This window comes from Empidonax traillii, unplaced genomic scaffold (assembly GCF_003031625.1).
Source record: "Empidonax traillii isolate 1590-97213 ecotype Southwest subspecies unplaced genomic scaffold, ASM303162v1 scaffold574:size890810, whole genome shotgun sequence".
Taxonomy (NCBI): Eukaryota; Metazoa; Chordata; class Aves; order Passeriformes; family Tyrannidae; genus Empidonax; species Empidonax traillii.
The window spans coordinates 640,053-660,387 of NW_020955767.1; the positions used below are offsets into that span (position 1 = coordinate 640,053).

The following is a 20,335-nucleotide window of genomic DNA, read 5'->3' on the forward strand; positions in this document are numbered from 1 at the left end:
TATTCTTTTCAGCCCATTAAACGTCTCCTGGGTACAGTAGCTTACAGGCAGAGAGCTGGAGACATGTCTCAAGAAATCTCAGTGTTTGAACTGGCTGACAGTCTCCTCTGAGCCTGCTGCTGCCTATGGAAATAGCTCCAGGTCAGATAGCTTCCAGCAGCAGGTTTCCTTAATGCTGCATGGGACAGACTATAGGAGGACACTAAATTCCTCTGTGGAACGGTCTGGGAGCTCCCTTTTCAAGGAGCATGGCCTTTTCAAGGGAGCTTCAGGCCACAGGAGCACTGATGAGCAAGGCAGGGTTTGGAGCTCCAGTGCCAGTGTTCCCAGGGCAGCTGCATCGCTCCACTCTGTGAATTAGCTGCAGGGGAATCAAGCATCAAACCTTCAACCCTGGTACAGGAGGAGCAGCTTTCAACTGCTTAGGTTTCTAATATGTGGCATTTTAGTGTTTGAGCAAACATCAGTGTCTGTAGGCACAAGGCTGGGCTTGTGTCTTCTACCATGCCCATGTAAGGACCAGATTCTGCGCTGCCATGGGAAGAGACAATGCTATGGGAAGAGACAATGCTATGGGAAGAGACATTGTAAAGTGAGAAGGAAGTGCATTTTTATTTTATTTTATTCTTTTTTTATGAAAGCCATTCATTTACTGGATACTCCTGTTAATAATTATAATTATTGATAGCTAAAACAGAGGTGGATTAATTTCAGATTTCTACTGGGGATTTAAATTCAAGGCTGAGGTCAGGCCAGGGCTCACAGTCAATAAACAAAACCTCAGAAACCAATTTTTTTAATGGTTCTTTTTTACTAGAAATAACAGAAGTATCCAAAGAGTAGGATTAATCAATTAGACACTGCATATGGTCCACTGGTTTTAGGGCTTTTTTGTAGATAGGTTCAAAATATCACAGCCAGACCACTCTTGTGAGAGTTTGTTTTTTCTTTCTGGGTCTAGACCTAGTCTAAAAAGCAGATCAAGAGCCAAGGATTCAGTTCTCCAATATTCCCCTTACAGAAATGCATGCGGGCTCAAAGAAGATTTCTGTTTAAACTACCATTAATAATATTCACAGCTGAATTTAAAGCAGTGTTCAATATCTGAGAATATTTTGCCTGGAAGAATCATAACACGATTTTCAAACAATATGCAAATCCAGAAAAACTAGAGGACTTACTAAGTATACACCATAATGTTACGAGGGTTGATAGAGAAAATGGATTTAATACTGAAGGTGCCTTTACTAAAGAACAGAAATTATTGTGGTCTGTAGCCATGAGCTTTACTGATCCTATCTTTATTGCATAAATATTGGTGTAACACTCAGATACTCTGATGCCAGGCAGTGGAACCTGCATTCTCCCTTTATTCTTCATGTATTACATGTCCTGATAATGACCCTGGAAAGAAGTTGCCAGGGTAATGCAGTGACCATGTTAAGGAAACTGCTTTAGTTTATGAGCCTGCTGGTGCTAAAGCACAGTTCCCTAATACACCTTTTTTTCTATATACGAGCATGGCTGTGTTTACATACAAATATTTCTATTTCTCAAATGTATTGTAATAATAATAATTCAGTTACCTATTGGCAGAGGAGGAAAGTTGTTCATGTGTAAAATATCCACATTTATTCTTATTTGTTTGTTATTATGAAAATATTTTCTCTTACATTTCATCACTTATATTTATTTTCTTGTATTTCGCTTATATTTCATCCCTTTTGAATGGTTTTTCCTAACACATTGGACTGCTGAGCCTCTGAGCAGATGTGTTATGAGAAAAGCTGACATTCTTTTTTTGTGATTGCTCTTTTTTTATAGGACTTACAGTACAGATCATTTCCACATCCTTTAGGAATGTGGTCAGCACCATTTGATGACAATTGGTGTTACAGTCTGCACTTGGCACTGTTATGATGACTTCTCAATGCACGCATTTTATTTGGGAAATTCATTCCACTTCAGAAATGCAGAATGGTAATTGATTTCCCTAAGAAATGCAAAATCAGAGAAAAGATGGAGGTTTTAGTTTTCTGTGATTTTTTTTCCTCCTCCCCAGGAAGTAAATTACTAAATATGGAACAGGAAAAGCACTCAATAAAGATGATGACATGATAAGGCAGTTAAAAACCACTGCTCTGAAGAGAAGAAAAAGTTAATATTTTCAAAAAATGGTTTATTCACCTTTACTGAGATTTAGCTAAGGATGCAACAACGTGTTAGGTCTTATGTTGCCAAGAACTGTGCTTGGCTACTTCTAATTAGTCACTCATCTCACTGATTTCACTGGGAATTCAGTACCTCAGCTCGTTGAGATCTGAGTGTAGTAGAGCACCTGTGTTTATTTTCTCAGTTGTGCTTGTTTTAGGGCTGCATTTACTACAAATACTTGGCCTCAGCACCTAAAATTGCTGAGAAAATGGTTTTTTTCAATTTCTAAATCACAGAAGTGCTTTACAGTATCCTGCTTCCAGTGTGGGATTGTCACAAATCTGTGGCTGAGAGGTCAGGCAGCCCTGTGCCCCAGAAACAGAGGAGTCAAGTGTGGCTGATCCCCAGTTGTGCTCCTTCTGACCTGGAGAGCAGGAGCTCAGTCTCATTGTCAGATGGGGCTCTGGATACCCCGACAGTGTGTGCTGCCTTTCATCAGTGCTTATGATCTTTGGAAGGTCTCACTTGGAGATCGTTATCTTAAATAAACTAAGCCAGTGCAGGGATGGAAAAAAGGAAATAACAGATTTCATTACTTGTTCTCGTCTTCAGTTTCATGTGGGACTTTCCCTTTTGTTTGCAACCTATTAACGATTTGTACTGGAATATCAAATGGAGGATACTGGAATTTGCTACTGGCTGCAGCCTCGGTGAGATCGGTAAATAACTCAGCCTTCCTGAGAAAAGATTTGAATCTTTTTTGTTACTCGTGCAGAAAATGAGAAAAGAAATTATATGTAGATAAATATCAATCAATAGACTTGGAGTAAAACAGAAAGCACGTTAAATAAAATAGGTTCAGCAACTACAAAAGAAACTGTAGAAGTGTGGCAGTCGGAACAGCATATGTTACTGCAGTTACTGTACAGCAAGAGCTTTTATCCCTTGCCTCGAGTATCACATTTGGCTTTGCTCATGCTTTTAGGTCGGACTGTGAAAGGACACAGAGCTGAGAGGAGCAAAGGCAGTTTAATGTATTGACACTTGGCACTGGTGGCCAAGTGTACAGAAATAGCTTATGCCTGGATTGGTTATGAGCAGGCTGCAGGGTTTAAAAGTCATGGGCACAGGATGGATTAAGAATAACCAGACTTAGTCGAAATTCATCAGTATGAGAATGAGATCAGAGCCCTGCCAAAACCCAGCAGCTTCAGCAGAGGCACCGGACACTGCCTTGCCGGGGCCAAACACAAGAGTAGTGTAAATGGTAGTTTAGTTCACTGTTTATGAGCACAAATTCAAAACAAATTTTTCTCTCCTCTGTAGAAGAGTATGACTGAAGAGGTGTTTTGAAATGTGGAGATGTTGCCTTTCGAAAAACTAAATGCCAGGCCTGTTGGCTCAACGGCTTTTTTCCTGTCCAGTTATTTTTGTTCTTATACTAAAGAAACAATCACTGCTGATAATTTGCCAATGCTTGTTTTGTAGATTAGAAAGTAAGAGTTTGCTTTATATTTAACACATAAAATTCCTTCCTTCCAGGGAAGAGAAGTTGGGTGTTTAATGCAGGGGGTTGGAAAATCTTCTCCTTACTGTCTCATTGATTTATTTTGTGATGTTGGAAAGGCCTCTCACATGTCCTTGCTGTACCTGCAGAAAGGCTGCAGAGGTATGGTTTCAGAAATTTGCTAAGAGGATTTGATTTTGGTAAGGAAACTCCATTCCTGACATAATAGAGTTTTAGAAATGATCAATTAGAAAAATAATTTGTTTTTAAATCATCAGTCAACATTGGAAGAAACATTATTTCCAGAATTTGTCAGGAAAGCTTGTTGTGCTGGTGTTTCTAGATGTAAAACCAGTTAGGAAGTCAAAAGGAATAAATATACTCACCTGGCAGGGGGGAAACCTGGGCTAATGAGACGGAATCGGAGCAGAACCAAAATAAAGGGGTTCAGAGGTTATCAAGCTTGTTGTGAAGGATTTGGGGTACCAGTTGTCTTTGAGCCATCACTTCTAGAGAGGTTTGGCTCCGTGCCACAGGATCTTCTGAAGTTCTCTGTTTAAAGACTGATGATATTTGGTTTGCTGCCCCAGAATAGGGGCACCCACAGGGTTGAATGGCCCATGCTGACAGACACAGGAGAGATCTTTAGGTCTGTGCAGAAGACAAGTGTCCTGCTGTGCTTTGTGACTAAGCCTGGAACTGAGGAGAGGAAGAGGGATGGGGACTTCCTCTTTTTATCTGGATTTCTTGTTCTGGTGAGCCCCTGCTAGCAGGTTAATTGCATGCCCTGAGATATCTGTTACCACTGGCTCGTGACCTGCCAGGCAGGAGGAGATGGGGTGGGGTTTTCTATTCACTGGCATAGCCTGTCTTGTCCTCTGTGTGTCACTTCTCTGGAAGACAAGAATAGTCAGCTTATGTTGCAAATATAATTATATCATGGAGAAAAATCCTGCTTGTCATTGCTATGTCTATATTTAATATGGTCACACTATTGTTTAATGAAAATCTTTTTCCACTTCAAAGAGGAAGACACTGAGGACAGACGTGCTCAATAGGGTGTTTGCTGCCAGGGTGATAAATTATCCCCCAGTGGCCCCTGGGGTTGGATGGGATTTTTCAGTGCTCTGCTCTTCCTATTGTTGATTGCTGTGTAATTTTGACATTGCTTATCTAGAGAGTCCCTTTGTTTTTAGCACTGTTGAGATCAGTAGCCTCACTGGTTATAAAAAGAGTGTTTTTCTCATGTACACGTGTCCAGTGTGACTTTATGTGTGATTCTGAACTGTTTGGGGGCAAGGTAAGGCTTCCCATTGCATTTGATGGGGTTTTATTAAGCTGTGCTACGTGCGACAAGGGAAGGCATTGCTTAAAATGTACCCACAGACCAGGTGCAGTTGACATCTCACATTTATTTAAGGTGAAGCGTTTCCATCTTAAACACTGGGAAATAAAGGTTATGTTCTTCGGTAAACAGGACTTTGAGAGTCTCAGGCACTTCCCTCTGAAGAGAGGGGAGGAAGCGTTAGCAATCAAAGGGTGCTGAACAACAGGTAAAGCGAGTCAGGTCTCTCTGGAGAGCTGCTGCCTCCTGCTTTTTCTTGTTGTGAGAGCTTGGTTTTATTTCTGGCTTGGCTGAATCGTATTATTGCTTGGTGTACCTGGCTTCGCCTGTTCACCCTGGGCCACCAAAGGATTTGCACTTACATACACAGGTCTGGATGTTTTGTGTCCGTCACAGAGGTTTGCATTCAGCTTCCAATGCTGTTGCTGGTTAAAGTGTTGCTTGTAGCAAGTGCAGAAATAAAAAACTTTTGTGGCAGTAGGAAACCGTGCCCTGGAGTGCTGCACACATCCAAGATGATTTCTGTTGCTCTGTTCTTCTGTCTCTTGAGGAACAGGGTGCCTTTACGACTTTGGATGTACCAAAAAACACCAGACCTCAAGCGGCTCTGGCTGAAGGAGACAGTGATCTATTGGTAGATTCATTTCCACCCTTTCCATCTTCTTGACTGGTCTGCAGCTGACTGTCTTTCATGCGTGCCATTCCCAGAAACACGAGCAGAGGATCAAATAACAACATGTTTTGACTCCAAACTCTGGAGTGACTTATCATGGTATCAAAGCTTTTGATTTAATTGAAATTTCACAGATAACCTTAGACCTGCTTTTAAGTGCAGACTCAAGAGCCAGTGGGAATTCAATTAACGACCCCCCCACCCCATTTCCCCCACCCCTTTTAATGCTTGTGTCTTGTTTGGGAGGTTTATGGAAGGGATTTGCTGCTGCTTATCTCTAGCTAGAGCTGTGTGTCTCGGTTCAAAGATACCCTTTGTCTTTGGGCCTCTTTCTTTTTCCAGTTATGCCGGAGTTTGATTGGAATTACCCTGCTGACGGTAATGGACTATTTGAGATTGACGCTGATGTAAGGATTGCAGAATTTGTTGTGTTAAAAGTAGAATTCTTTCCTTGTTTCTATTCACTCTCCTAAAACCATTGGCCTAAGCTCAGAAAAGATGTTCATTTAAACAGACCTCGGATGTATAGTGAATAGAGGATTGACTGTGGCTTTGCAATACTTTAGTCTAATCTAATAAATGCTGGTTATTTGCTGGATTCTTGCAAGCTGTATTTGCTTCCCAGCTCCAAGGAGTTTTAATAGCCACTCCAGTAATGCTGACTGCAGTACACTGTGGTGAACCTCAGAACACTGTATATGTCTGATTACATTTGCTTTCAATTACAGTCTTGTGGGTTTGAAAAATCAGAGCAGTTCAGACTCATTTGGGAACCACCACAAAAAATCACTAGTAACCTGAGATACCTAGTGCTTGAACATATAAAGGAAGAATAAAATGTTGAAAGTTGGGGACCAAAAAATGTCTATTTTGCTTTATGAGAAGTCAACCATTGCAGCAGCTGTAGGGTTAGGATGGCTGGGGTACCATATCTAACAGATAAACCTTTTCCTTTCCCATCCAAGTGTGCTGGAAATGAAGTGTGAATGACTCATGCCAGAGACAGCATTCATCAGAGACTTGAAGCTGACCTGGTTCACTTGTGAATTAGCAATGTTGCCTTCTTTGCTGCTCCCCATTGGATAGATTGGTGGTCCTTTTTCTAATTATTAGAACCTCAGTGTTGTCCTCACTTGCTAGGGGAGCTGTATAGTTCTTGAGGATGCTAAGATTAAATTAATCTTATTTCCATCAAAACGCACTGTTTTGTGGAGATGTTGATTATCCTCTAAACCTGGTTAAAAGAGGAGTTGTCTCTTCAGGAAAACATTTAACCAAAGATGAACCTCTCGGTTCCTGTTCCTACTGAGCAGCAGGATGGCTGAAGAGTGAACAGACAGGTACAGAGACATCTGGCAGAACAGCTTTGCAGGTGACCCCTTCTGCAGCGGTGCTCAGGTCTGTGGGTGCTGTGTGGCTGGGACTTGATCTGTGTGTCTGCTCCTGTCCATGTAATGCCTCGCTCTTCCAGCAGGCAGCTCTGGGAGAGCATCAGCCATGCAGCTGATCCCTTTCTCCTGTGCCAGCATCTGGTGAGCAAAAACAGGGCTCACGAATGCACTCAAGAGCAAGCCCTGGTGCAACACTTGTTTGGGACATTACAAATGTTTGCTAAATAAAAGAGGGACAAGAAGGCTTCCACTGTGAAAAAGGCCAGCCACAGCACCGTGACACTGGCAATGGTGCAGTGAATTTTCAACCCGAGTGAGGAAAACTATTTCAGCTATTCAGAATTTAGGAGCAGAAGGTGGGGTGTAAGGCTGTCATCAACCACTTAAAATAAGGGCAAACGCAAACAAGGAATGCAGATTGAGTAACTGGGGGCAGCTTTTACTCTTGTAATGGGGACCAGTACGTGTTGCCAATGTTCTACGTTTCTTCCTACAGGAATGTTTTAGCAATGCAGCTCCCAAATTTGTTAGGGCATATGGGTAACAAAACTGAAATCTTTCTTTTCTGTAGTCCCAATAACAAGGTTCTTCAGCTTGCACTTAACCTCTGCACACCCTGTAGCTGGTAACCCAGATGCTGAGTCTGGATTAGTTCCTTCACCTCCATACATATCTCTATGCTAAAGCTAAGGGCCAGGGCCACTGGAGAAACCCTTCAAACAGCTTGAAACTCTTGCAGCAACAGGTCAGTGGAAAGCTATCTTATTGTTGGCCCCCGTCTCAATGCACAAAGCAGGGCTCTGTGGGAGCACTGTTAATGCTTGTGATGCATCAGTGTCATCCCCTGGGGGGAGGAGGAGCCCCAGTGGCTGAACTGCACGGTCCATACCAGCTAATGAGATGCTGTTCTTGCCAGCCCTGACAAATGGGCTTCTGTTAATGTTCATTGTTATCGTTCTCCTGCTCATCTGTGTGTTCGGGAGGGGGTTGTGTTACAGATGCTTGGCTGAGGGATGGCAGGGTGACCCGCACTAGCGAGCCAGCGGGCTCCAGAGGTGAGCTGGGGTTTTAATAAGAGGCAGACGTTCAGCAGATGAGGAGAAAGCTTTGAATCCCTTCAATAAAGTAGTATGTTGGAGTGAGTAGTTGCAAGAAGTAGGAGTTCTGCAGGGAACGGAGATAAAAGGAGGCTTTCAGGCAGGAGAGAGGATTTCTGCCTTTTCCAGATGTAGCATTTGCATTTGGAGAAGGAGAACAGCCAAAAGGCCAGGCTGATGAAGGATGCTTTGTGGTGCTTCCAGCCTCTGAAAAAAATGCAGTCCTTTGAAAGTTAGGTGCTTTGGGATTATTGGGCAAAGGATGAAATAGGCATCGTAAGAGGAGTCCCTTTCCCCCTCTTCTTATGGAAGGCTGATCTCCAGTGGTTTATATAATTACTACTTTTTTTCCCTTTTTTTGTCTGCTTTCTCTTAAGGCTTTTATTTCGAAGACAGTCTTGGCTCAGTCATTCAGCATCCTCATAAATCAGAAAATTTTGTCCTTGCAGATTTCTGACAAGTGGTTTGTATTTAATTTTTTTTTGTTGACAGGCATATAAACTACTGAGCCCTGGTTTATTGCCCACTACATCCTGATCCCTGGCAGGATAAGTAGTATTTGAGAAAAGATTGAATTAATATCAGCAAACAGAGAATTTTGGGCTTTAACAAACAGATGTTGCTTTCTGACACGATTTTGTCTATCCTAATATATGATCAGAAAATCTCCAATCTTATCTCCATTTCAGATTCATTCAGTTCTGACGTTCTTGCATGCCATGGAACTGTATAAGTAGAATATGTGACAATCAGTTTAAGAGAGCACTTACCCAAAATAGACCATTTAACACTTTGGGACTCTGATGGTCCCTTGCAAGGTTCCTGGAAAAGTTTTTTCAGTCATGTCTGCTTCTTCTTTTAAGGCTTTATTTTCAAAATGTCAAAGCAAATTCCTGATTTTTGAATTAAGTAGGACACAGCCCAACAGAGACACATGCCCAGAACATTTCACCTCCAGAGAAATGCAGCTAGATAACATTAAATTTGCTGTCAGCCTCATCCCAAGAGCAGACGTCCTCCTCCTCCTCCAGACATTTATGCACGTGGGTAGTTTTCTACACAGTGACTAATTGTATTGAATTCATCGGGAGCACACGTGCACCTGAAGTTATTTGTGTGTGTATTCATGTGTCTGTTTGCTTGATGGGAATGAAAAATTCTGGAGAGGGTTGGGATACAAAGGAGGTTCGTTCATCAGTAACCCCCTCTGCAATTCATGTTAACTCCCCTTTCTTGCCTGGAGATGGACAGGTATGGAGTCCATGCACACTCAGGCTTTGGGGCCAGCACAACAACTTTAACTTGAAGCTTTCAAGGGATGAGAGGAGGAAACATCTGTTCTCAGAGACCCATAAATACAGATATCACATGGCAAGACCAGCAGAAAGGCTTGACTGGCCTGATTGTTTAGAGGCTTTATATAGCAGATAATTTGTATGTGCCCTGGATGCTCTTTTTATGCATTCATTTTTACAACCTTTTCATAAAAAAAGAAGAAAAAAACAAAAGCATTAAAAATACCATGAAAGCAATTAGGTATGTCTCTTCATTTGTATCTTTGAGAGGACCTTTTAATTGTGTAGCTGTAAAATCAGTGGAGCATCAATACAGTCTCCATAAGGGAAAGCAGCCACATTGAGAATAAGCAATAACAACAAGGCTATGTAGGGATACCATTCTGGGGCTGCACTTGCTGTAAGATCCTGTCAGATACCATTTTCACTGTGGTTCGTTTGCTGCAGCCAGTGCTTGGTCCATGATCAGAAGGAATCCAGCCATCAAAGAGAGTTTGGCAGGTCTCATTCCAGTGGAACAGACTAGGTCATTGTAAGGTGTCTAGTGTGTGATGTAGGCAATTTACTGATTGTATCCTGTTTTACATACACACATAAATCTTTTGCAGGACGTTTTTACGTTGTGCTTTGTTCTTATCTCTTGCTTTCTTTTTGCTTTATTACCTGACCGCTTTATCCCTGACTGCATCAGCTTCTATGCTTCATATCTTTTCTTGTGTCATTTTTAACTGTCTCTTTTGGGTTTTTTTTTTCATTATCCTTACATCCCTTGGATGTTGTTTTCTTCCTTCTCAATATGTTCTGTCCTGTTTCCCCCAGCATTGCTACACTCACTTCTATTTGTCCCACTGGTGCTCTGTACACTGTGTTTATTTGTTCTCTGATGTATTTCTTCCATCTCTTTCTCTCTTTGCCATATCTTTTCATCCCCAATCCCACATAAGAGATAGCAGAGGGATGACAGGAGCGTCCTGGACTGGGGTGAGATGCTGAGGGTAAGTGGACCCTCGCTGCGTTTCAGAAGTTGCCTCGTTGCTGGATTAGCTGCTCAGAGCAGGACAAACCTCTCTGGGGCCATAACAGAAACTGGGAGCAAACCTGTGCCACACATGTTGTACCTGGGGCAAGGGCCTACCCTCACCTGCGTTGCTGGCCCTGATAACTGACCCTTAACAATATGGGGAGCCTGCTCTTTTGCCCTGCTAAAGGGAACTTCTTGTAGGAAGAAAAGAAGTGATGGAAACCTAATTTGGCAGAAGCAAAATCAAGGTCTTGTGCTGGTTCGTAACATGTAATTTTTGTAGAAGTTGTCTCTGTGGTCTGCCAAACAGAAATTCATCATCACTGGCCTGAAGTTACTGGGTAATTAATCTTCTGTGGTGGATCAGGCGGGCTGGGTTTACAGTCTGCAGGCATGGAGAGCTGTGAGCTAACCTGCAGCACTGCAGAGCCTTTTCTCTCTCCCCTACTTCTCCATTTTCCCATGACCTTAGGAAAAAAAAAAAGAAATCCCCACTTCATAGCTCTTTTTTTTTTTTTTTTTTTTTTCTAAATCACACTTTATGGAACACAGTTTTAATACTGTATGGTGCGTGTTTAATGATGTCCATATGGGTTTGTGGGTACAGGAATTAAATACATAACGGTTCACGATGACATAACACGGAAATGCAACTCCCGCAGTGCTGGTGTGTAGGCTGTAAAGGCTTATTAATAAAAATGAAGGTTTTAAATAGAAAACAAGCTTAGCAGCACCGTTTTGGCCTCAGGCCCATCTCTGAGTGATGGGAAAAAAAAAAAAAAAGAGGCTGGAATATATGGTCTTTCCTCAATACATGAAAATAAATACATTTTACCACCATCCCCTGCTAAACATTTCAGAGAGAAAGCTGCAGGCCTGATGCGTGGCATCTCTCTTCAATCAGAGCCTGAGCTCAGGGAGGTCTGGAGGGGATATTTCAGCAGGGTGCAGAACACATCAAACAAATACTAAAGGGGAGATTGATGCCTTAGATTATTAAAACGGGGTAAGGCCACAATGTTTTGATTGGCAAAACCTTTCAACAGTTGGACATTAGTATTTCAGAAGAGCAAGCCATTCTGTTTGTGGGTGAGCCAGGAAAATAACAACTCACACAGTTCGGGGGGAATGACCTCAAGGAAATCCCATCCCATCTTGTAACTAGAGTTGATGCATCAGTAAGCTAAGGAAATTACATAATGTGCCTATTAATATTATAGACAAAGAAAAGCAAATTTAATTCTCTGTGTTCAGCCTTGTTCTGTCTGTAGCTGCCCCAACATTTTGTTGTAAGTGTTCAGAAAAAATGAGATAGTAATGGATGATGTGCTGAGCATCGCTCTCTGAATGCTGTGTCTGAGACATCTCTCTCTGATTTCCCACTGATTGTTAGTGACAGGAATTGTATGGGCAGCACCAGCAAAAATTGAATGTTGTCCTTCTGTTCTTTACCCAATGTTTTTGCTGCTGTTTGAGCTGTTCCCAAAGCAAAACACATAGATCTAAAAGCACACAAACTAACCCTAGAGTCTGTGGCTTGGGATTTTCCACATGGTGGACATGTCTAAATTACTTGCAAGTTCTAGTCCAGGACAAGGTTAATGCTTCACTGCAGTCACCTAGGGCCAGGACATACCAGAAACAAAAATGATCGTACCCTGTTTTCCATGTTGTCAAATCCCAGTACTTCCAGCTGTGTTCCCCTTCTCAATCTGTTCATATCCTTCATCTCCAGCACAGCATTCACCTCAGTCTATCCTCACACCTCTGGATTCAAGCACATGGCTTTCCCCAGCAAATGGCCACGGTGGATGGAGAGGGAATGCAGGAGGAATAAGACTTTCCTGCTTTATCTGGTGCTGCCTGGGGCAAATTCCCACTGTATATTAGTTCCTTGGTGCCTCCAGTTGTTGTTCATTGTGAGGCACAGATGTTGTTAGCTCAGTGGCTTCTGTCCAACCACCAGATACTTCAGCAGAAGAGAACTCAGCCCATTATATGGAATTGCAATTCATGCTGAATAGATGGCATTGCGTTTTTTCCCACCTGACCATAGCCAGGACTGTGAACAGAAATGTGGGAACGTGGCACAAAATACTCTCCCTATGCTGCTGTGTTCACCCTTCTACCTCCTGGCTCAAACCCAAGATCCTCCTCTAAAAATTGGTTAGAAAAACTGCTCCCTGCTCCTGATCTAACAGAAGAGATGGCTGGGCTCTGTCGTACAGGGCATGCTTCCACCAGCTGCTGCTGTACTCTGGGTCATCTCAGGCACAGCTACAGTTTCTGGAAAATTATATGTCTATTTTTCCAAATTTCTTTATGCTGACAGATGTCAGTTGTTTGTCTTCTGAAACTGGTCTTTTTGAAAATAGGTATTATGTCCCTTTAAATAGCACAAACCACATGGGAATGGGATTATTTTTGTCCCTAGCTGTCTATAATTTGTCTTACTTCTTTTTTTAGCGAACCCAAAATCTTCTCAGGGCTTGTTCCTAATAATAATACTGAAAAGCAAGCATCATGTGAATCCTACAGTGCTAGCACTGGCAATAGTACTGCATTGCCTTCCTATAGAGCTACCTCACCATACAACTCGAAGGATGGTCCAAACACGAACCCTCTCTCTCATCTTGACTGTGAATTACAGTTTTTAATTTAGAACTAGGGAAGCAAAAGCATGAAAGTTTTGAAAGGTCACCAAGGACAGAACAGGAGCCAGAAGGTCTGGATTTTAGCTTCATGTTGTGACTCTCAGCCTACTTTCTGTTTGCCTTTGCAAACACTGCTAGCACACCAACAGTTTAACTTCTAGGATCTGCAGAAGTGGGTCAAATTCCATGTCAGTTTTTGGAAAATTCTGTATTTGAGGAAAACATGCCAAAGAAACATTGAACTAGTTTGCCTTAGGTTACAGGGGCACTAGTCTTCAGGATGCCCTTAAATTCTCTGCTTCGACCACTGGCCCCTCAGTCCTCCAAATGAACACACACTCATCTCTTGCTCACAAGCATGTGAAGGGGGATCTTTAGCTCAAGATTGACCTCATCCTGTTGTCTTCCTACCCCAGACTGTAGTGAATTACCTGATTTAAAGTCACTCTCCTGAGATGAACGGCAGATACCTCTGCAGAAGAGACACAAAGACCAGTTTGCGCTTCTTCATACGCCAGGACAGAAGGGAGAACAGGGGGGGCTGTAGCTGTGATGTGGATGAAGCACCCACTTTTGTGCATGATCTGCCCTGTGGCAGTTCTGGAAAGGATCAGTGTGAGTGTGGGGGAAGGGAGGAGGGCTGAGAGTCTTCCTGTTCTTCCTTGACTAAATCTCTGCAAGCACTGGGAGCACAGTCTGCTGTAGAAGATAAACTGCTCAGGAGCCTACGCTCTGTACCAGCTCTTCAGTCCATGTGGGGCTGCAGGCTCTGGTCCCCATGACACTTGGCTTGATCATTGCATTCACAAGTCCTTCCTTTCTGTGCAAGGAGGTTTGGCTGGGGCTGTTCAAGCACTCGGCCAGCTGTTTATTTTGGAGCTTGAGCAGAGCTTTCCTGCCCAAGCAGGTGGAAGTGTCAAAAGCATATTGCCCTACCCCATGGCTTTGTTTTCTCCCTGCTTTTCCTGTCCTGTGTTTCCCATACCTGCCTCTTGTGCCTGTTGACCTTTGAGCTAACACAAGCACATCCACCTTGCACAGACCTTTATCTGGCTGACCTCCCTTGCAGGAGCTACTGAGACACTCACTTGATGTGTACCACTTTTACCTAGGCCATCCTAGCCCTTACTCCAACACATCTTTTCCTCTCACAGGACCCTTTACTGCTCTGTGCCTGCTCACTAATTTGGTGGTCACCAAAAGTGTGGTCTTCCCAGCAGCTGACACGGTGCGACGTTCTGACCAAAGCCCCCCTTCTCTGTCCTCCTCTGTGGCTGCTGAAGACAGACCTTATCCTACGCAAAGCTGTCCCTGAGCGTGCCAGTGGGTGAGAGAATGCACCCTTGCATGTGGCTTTTGTTCTCAGGGCACAACCCACCTCCCAGAGCAGCAGATAAACACAAACAGCCTTATTCTGCAGTGTAATGAGCAGAGCAGAGCACAGCTTCTGAGCTGGTCCTTTAACAGCAAGGGCATCAGCACATCCTGAGCCTTATGTAAGTAAATCTGTCATCAAGTTTTAGTCTTCCTTTTGTATGACTTTATGTAGCAGCTCATCTTAAACTTGTAAAAACATTTTGTGGGAAATTATGTGTGGGAGGTGGGCAACTCCTTCCAGGTATTGCCAGCTAATCCGTAATGCTCTCCTTTATCATAACAAATGAGGCAGGTTTCTCAAAAGCAGTATCTTGTGCTGTTCTTTTATCTCTTTCCTTTTGCTTTAAGTCTGGAGATGGAGTTATACCCTGGACGAGGGCACAAAACATGGAGCCAGGATTGAGCAGTGGGTGCTCACGGCTTTGCTAAATCCTGCTTGTTCAGTATCTTTGTGAACTGGAAGGGGCTGTAGGTATCCAAAATACTGTGTTTAGCCTTGAATGTTATTAAATGTAGAGGAGGTAAAAAACCCCAGTGTCACAAAATGCCCAAGAAACCAAAAAACTGGAACTCTTTGAACAGATTTTAACCTTGGGAAATAGAGGAACTTCTACATCCCACCAGTGTCTTCCTCTCCCACTGTGCCAAAGGCATTTGTACTCAAAGCTCGAGGTTTTTGCAGCTTCTTGGGATAAAATGTGTTGTACCCCCTGGAATCTGTCATCATTTCACACCTCTTCTCTTCTGTTGAGACATCACTCCCTCCTCCAAACTGGTAAATGGCACAGGATATATCACATCATCCCTGTAAAGAAAACTTTGCACAAAAGAATCTTGGAATTTGGCAAAGCACAGCTCTCTTTCTGCGACAGGGCACATCTCCCCTTCAATGGAAATTAAGTGTCTAAATCTTTTTGTCTTTCCTTCTTTGTCAGTTTTACTCTGTGCTCTGGGGTGAAGTTTTGTCGTGCTACATTTATTTCTCCCTGCCAAGACCTTCTTTATGGCTTTGATTTAAACTAAGTCCAGTCAGACATGGTGGAAGGCCATCATGTTTCAGTGCTGGGAATGGGCTTTGGGAGCTGTTTATCTTTTTTTCCAAGGATAACAGAACATTTGTGTTTGTGTTGTGTGTATGTCTTGGGCTTACGCAAAAACTTAAGGATCTGATTCTGGTGGGTCATGCTGGCAGGTATCCAAACCCATAAATTTTGGTCACTGTGCTTTTCCAAATGTTTATTGTGCTGTTTAAGCTTTTATGGGCTCTTGTGCGCATTACATATGGTCTGAATAAATGTAACGCTGTATTACTGTGCTTAGCTGAGATGCAGAAGAGCCTCCAAGGGCATCATTAGAGCTGGGGCAGCCCTTGCCAGCATTTGGAGATGAGTTTCTTGGTTAGGGGTTGCAGGGGTCTTCAGCCCCGTTCTGCTGGTTTTTAAACGCCACTTGATCTGAGGTTGCAGAGATGGAAATAAGAAGCAGAGAGTGGCAATTTCTTGGATTCAGTCTGGGATTCTTGCATCAAATCTCCCCTTTTTGAAACACTAATAAGAAGGACTGGACTTTGTGTGTATTTGCTGCATTTCCTGTGTGCTGCAGCTGTGGCAAGGTCTGCTCTGGTGACAGTGGGACTCGGGACAAGACTTCAAGGATCAGTGGATGCATAGGAGGGCAGAAATCACCTGCATTGCTCTAAGTAAAGAAACACTTACAGAATCAGTCTAAGAGTCAAGGCTGTGTTACTCCTTCAGACAGATGGCAAAGAGGATATTCCCTTCCCCTCTGAGCCTACAGCTTCTCTTTGATCCTGGAGATCAAACATGAACCAGCCAGAATGAGCCAACCAGGCTCCAGCTGGTGGGAACGGGAGAAGGATTTGTGTTTGAGGGACAGCAGTATGAAAGTGGTACCTGGCCCAGGCCACCTCTCCTTCTCTTGTCATAGTCCCAGCAGCAGGCAGGGAGCGTGCCATGGTCCCGCTGCTTCTCACCCTTACTCTCTTCTGTCCCAACTGGACTGAGGAAAGAAACTGCAGAGGAAAAACAGCCAGACTCTGGCCAGCCCTAACAGCTGTAACAGCAGCCAGGCCAAGACCTTGGGACCTTCAGAGGCTGGCCTGCAGTTCATCTGTGGGCTTCCCTTCACCGAGCCAGTTCACCTTCTGCTCCAGCCAATCCTTCTAGCACTGTCACTTCACTTTCACCACTGACCCCAGGAAGATACAGGCTCACAGTCAAGCTTGCTGCCTTCTTCACCTTGGACTTTCTACTCCCTCACCTCTGCCCTGTCTGGCTATTTAGATTGCAAGTTTGAGGCAGAAAAAGGTTTGTGTTTCTGCAGCAGACATACAAGTGCCCATTAGGGTTGGCCATTAGGGCTGATATAACATATACCAGCAGTAATAACTCTGCTGGAATACTCCCTGAAATAGTGGAGGCTTCACAGGGGCACAGGAGAAAGATGGAGGAGGTAGACAGAAAGATGGAACTGGGAAGAGCCAGAAGCGCTAGGAATCTCAGTAATTCTTTTGCCTCTAGAGAGCTGAATTGATACTGCAAAACCTATTCTGATTGCTTTTCATTTCTTAGGGGTTTTTTAATCCAGACCAAAATTCTCTCTGTGTCAGCTCAAATGTTGCACTAGTGGAAAAATTGCTTAAAAAGAAAGAAGTGGAGAAAATGTGTGTTTGCAGCTGGAGCTAGAGTGCTTCTGACTGTAAAAAAATGGATGGTTTTCTCATCCTTCCCTGTTGCTTCAGGCTGAGGATTAAAATGTGGGTTACTGCTGGCTGTGTTGAGATAGGAGCAAAACCTCAAGTAACTACTGCAACTACATTTAGAGAATTGCTTTTGCTGGATGCCACGTGCAGGAGGAGGAGTGACAGCCCCTAACTGCAACCCACTTGGGTGTGAAAGTGTTAATGTTTTAGAGCCTGATCCTCAGGAGCATGGGGACACTGAGTAATATCACAGTGTTTTGATACCTAAAAAGAGTAGGGCAAGGAAAGAAAGCATCTTTTGAGCCTCACAAACCTTTTGAACCATTTTCCTCTGGATAGAGGTTTTTCTTATGACCTCTAGAACATGAATACACGTGGTGTAAGGTCATTTACAGAAGAAACACTTCACTTAGCCCTGGCTGATTGAATTGGGGAACTAATAATAGAAAATAATAGGAAAGTAATAACTCTGGCATGCAAATATCATGCCAAACCCAGCATGCATCTGAAGTTCTCCCTGTGCTGTGCTGCAAGGACTTTCCTCAGGCTGCAATGAGGGAGGGACTGGAAACCACCTCCCCACAGGGCACCAGCGAAGTCCAGCACTTGGGCAAGATCCTGCAGCAAACCTTCTGTTCTTGCTGCAAGGGCACCACATGTTGTTTGGCACAGTGAGCAACCTCTTAGGAGTTGTGTAACGTTAGAAGGCAGACACCATTGTTGATGTCAGCTGAGTTACCCTGGGGATACATCAGTTCTTTTGGGACTTTTTATGGAGTATGAGGTGGGGCAGTTTATTACTCACCTTTGCAACACGCTGTGCATCCTGCTTCCCGCTGCTGCACTTCGTGGTGGTGGTGCTGCTTTGACCTGCAGGAAGGGTTTGAACCTGCCTGTGCAGAACTCACAGAAACAGAACAGACGTTGCAAAGTGCTGACTTGACAGCTCGGAAACATTCTCCCTCCCCTCATTCAATCCAGTGACTCCTCAGCAGGCTGTTCCCATTAAAAGCTATGATGCTACTTCCACCACTGTATGCTGCTACTCCCCCAAACCTGTGGTTGATCCTGTGTTTTCTGTAAGGAGAAAAAAGTGGCAACCACGAGCAGAGAGACTAAGGTCAACATTATCTAAATCTGAGGTGGGCTCAGGATGGGGAACAGCAGCAACAGATTTTGCCACTGGAGCTGATATTTGAAAACATGTTTTAGGGAAACCCATTTATTTGGTTTATAGGTAGAGGAGACATGGGACAGAGAGGACTTTATGCTGGAATAACCCACTGGCTTTCCTTTCTCTACCTCTTCATCAAACATCCTCAGTGTGTGATGCTGAACCTTGAAGGTGGGAGGGACATGCTGCTGCTTCAGCCACAAGTTCCCATCAGTCCTGTGTGAAGGCAGGCATGAGGGCAGAGGGGCTGAATGCAAGCATGCAGCACCTTCTCTTAAGCCATTTCCAGTTGCTCTTTGGCTGCTTAAAGCTGTGTATTTTTTTAATATCATTTGAAGAGCCACTTGTTTCTGCCTACTTCTTCCTTCCCTTCACTGGGGTTTCTCCCCTGACTGCCCAGATGAGAAGGACTGGAAATGTTAATTTGCTGCTCTCCAGCTTGGAGACTACAGGAGGGACCATCAGGAGATGCAGAAAATCCACTTTGGGGATAGGATGTGCTTGGAGAGGAGTTCTCAAAGCAGAGAGAAGGTTTTTTTGCCAGCAGAGTCCTGTGTCAAGCATGGGTAGCTCCAGGGCTCCAACCTCTTACCCTCTATCTCTGGATGTTGAATCAGCTGTTTGTGCTGCCCTGCCACAGTGCTGGGGACAAATTCTCTGGCAGAAGGGTGGGGAAAGGGAATAAATAAAGTATTTATGGTGGGGATGGTTTGTTTGGTCACAGCCTGCTCTGGGCTTGTGCTCAGAAGTCAAACCAAACCCCTGGAGCTGCTCTTAGGGATTCCCTTCCTCTAAGCACAGCTCTGGGACGTCCAACTGCAGGTGTTGGGGGCTGGCTAGGAAGAGGGTGGCAGAGGCAGCCTGCTCCCATGTCCCTTCTTCCTCTGCACATCCCAGGGCTGTGACCTCCCCAACCTGCAGGGAGAGGGGAGGGAGGTGGGAAATGGAGTGACAGGAACAAACTTCCTGCAGCTCCTCTTATCACAAGAGAACAGCCTTATTGGGGCCAGCTGGAGAGGAGCCCATCCCACTTTCCTGAGCCCCCCACCCTACTCTCCTTGCAGTTCACCCACAGCACAACACTAACTGCAACACACAACCCTGCCAGCCTTGCCTGCAGATACTTGCACATCTCAGAAAGACAAGGGCTTGTGGCTTGGCAATGCTGAGGGAAATGCCATCCAAGCCACATGAGACAGAGAGGCAAGTTAGCACCAGGCTGCCTGGGAGCACGGCTGCCTGTGAAGTGACTCCCACTGCTGCAGGTATTGTGTTGGAAAAGCTGATCCTTGCCAGCCAGGGAACCCATCAGACGGTGCACTATGGCAAGCAGCTTTCCCTCCTGCCTGGGCTCGGTCTGCTGCACACTGGACAGGTTTCAGCTCATGGCAGCTTTTTGAGCAGGAACCTGCTCTTTTCCGAAGTTTAACATGAGCCCAACATGTAGGGCTGACCCTATTCAAATTTTTTCTTAGTCTACTTCAGTCCTCAGTCATGTCTCCACTGTGAAGTGAAAGAAGATTGAGAGTAAGCATGTGTCCCTTCACACCCCTGCCTGAGGGGCAGGTTACATGGGAAGTGAAAAGAGAATTGTACTAAACTGGAAGTTCCTGCTGAAGGTGGAGCAGTCCCTGCACTGGTCCCATGCCACTAGTGTAGGCATGGACTCCCAGAAGCCTCCTTAGCTCTGAAAGTGAAGCAGGTAGGGCATGTAGGAGCAACCTCAGTGTGAGTGTGGCAACACCTGGGCAAGGGAGTGTTGATGGTGCCTGATGATGATGTGTCACTGCTCCCCAAGCCTAAGGAGCAATGGATCATCCATATGTCCTTTCCTCTGATCCTTTGAGTCATCATCCTCTGAAGATGACTCTTGAATCCAAGGTCTGTAACATTTATTGAACTAATACTGCTTGAAGACAAATGCT

General features: G+C 44.2%; 1 protein-coding gene across 3 annotated transcripts in view; it reads left to right on the forward strand.

Annotated features, from left to right (window-relative positions):
* SH3PXD2A (SH3 and PX domains 2A) overlaps positions 1-20,335 on the forward strand; it is a 251,152-nt gene that overhangs the window by 119,195 nt on the left and 111,622 nt on the right. Inside the window, exon 1 of one of the 3 annotated variants that reach the window (XM_027898007.1) lies at positions 14,561-14,633. The exons of the other annotated variants lie outside the window; for them this stretch is intronic. Within the exon in view, the coding sequence (XP_027753808.1) occupies positions 14,632-14,633 (2 nt within the window). The 5' untranslated portion in view covers positions 14,561-14,631. Of the gene's footprint in view, positions 1-14,560; positions 14,634-20,335 lie in introns of those variants that run through there. 3 annotated transcript variants of the gene reach the window in all.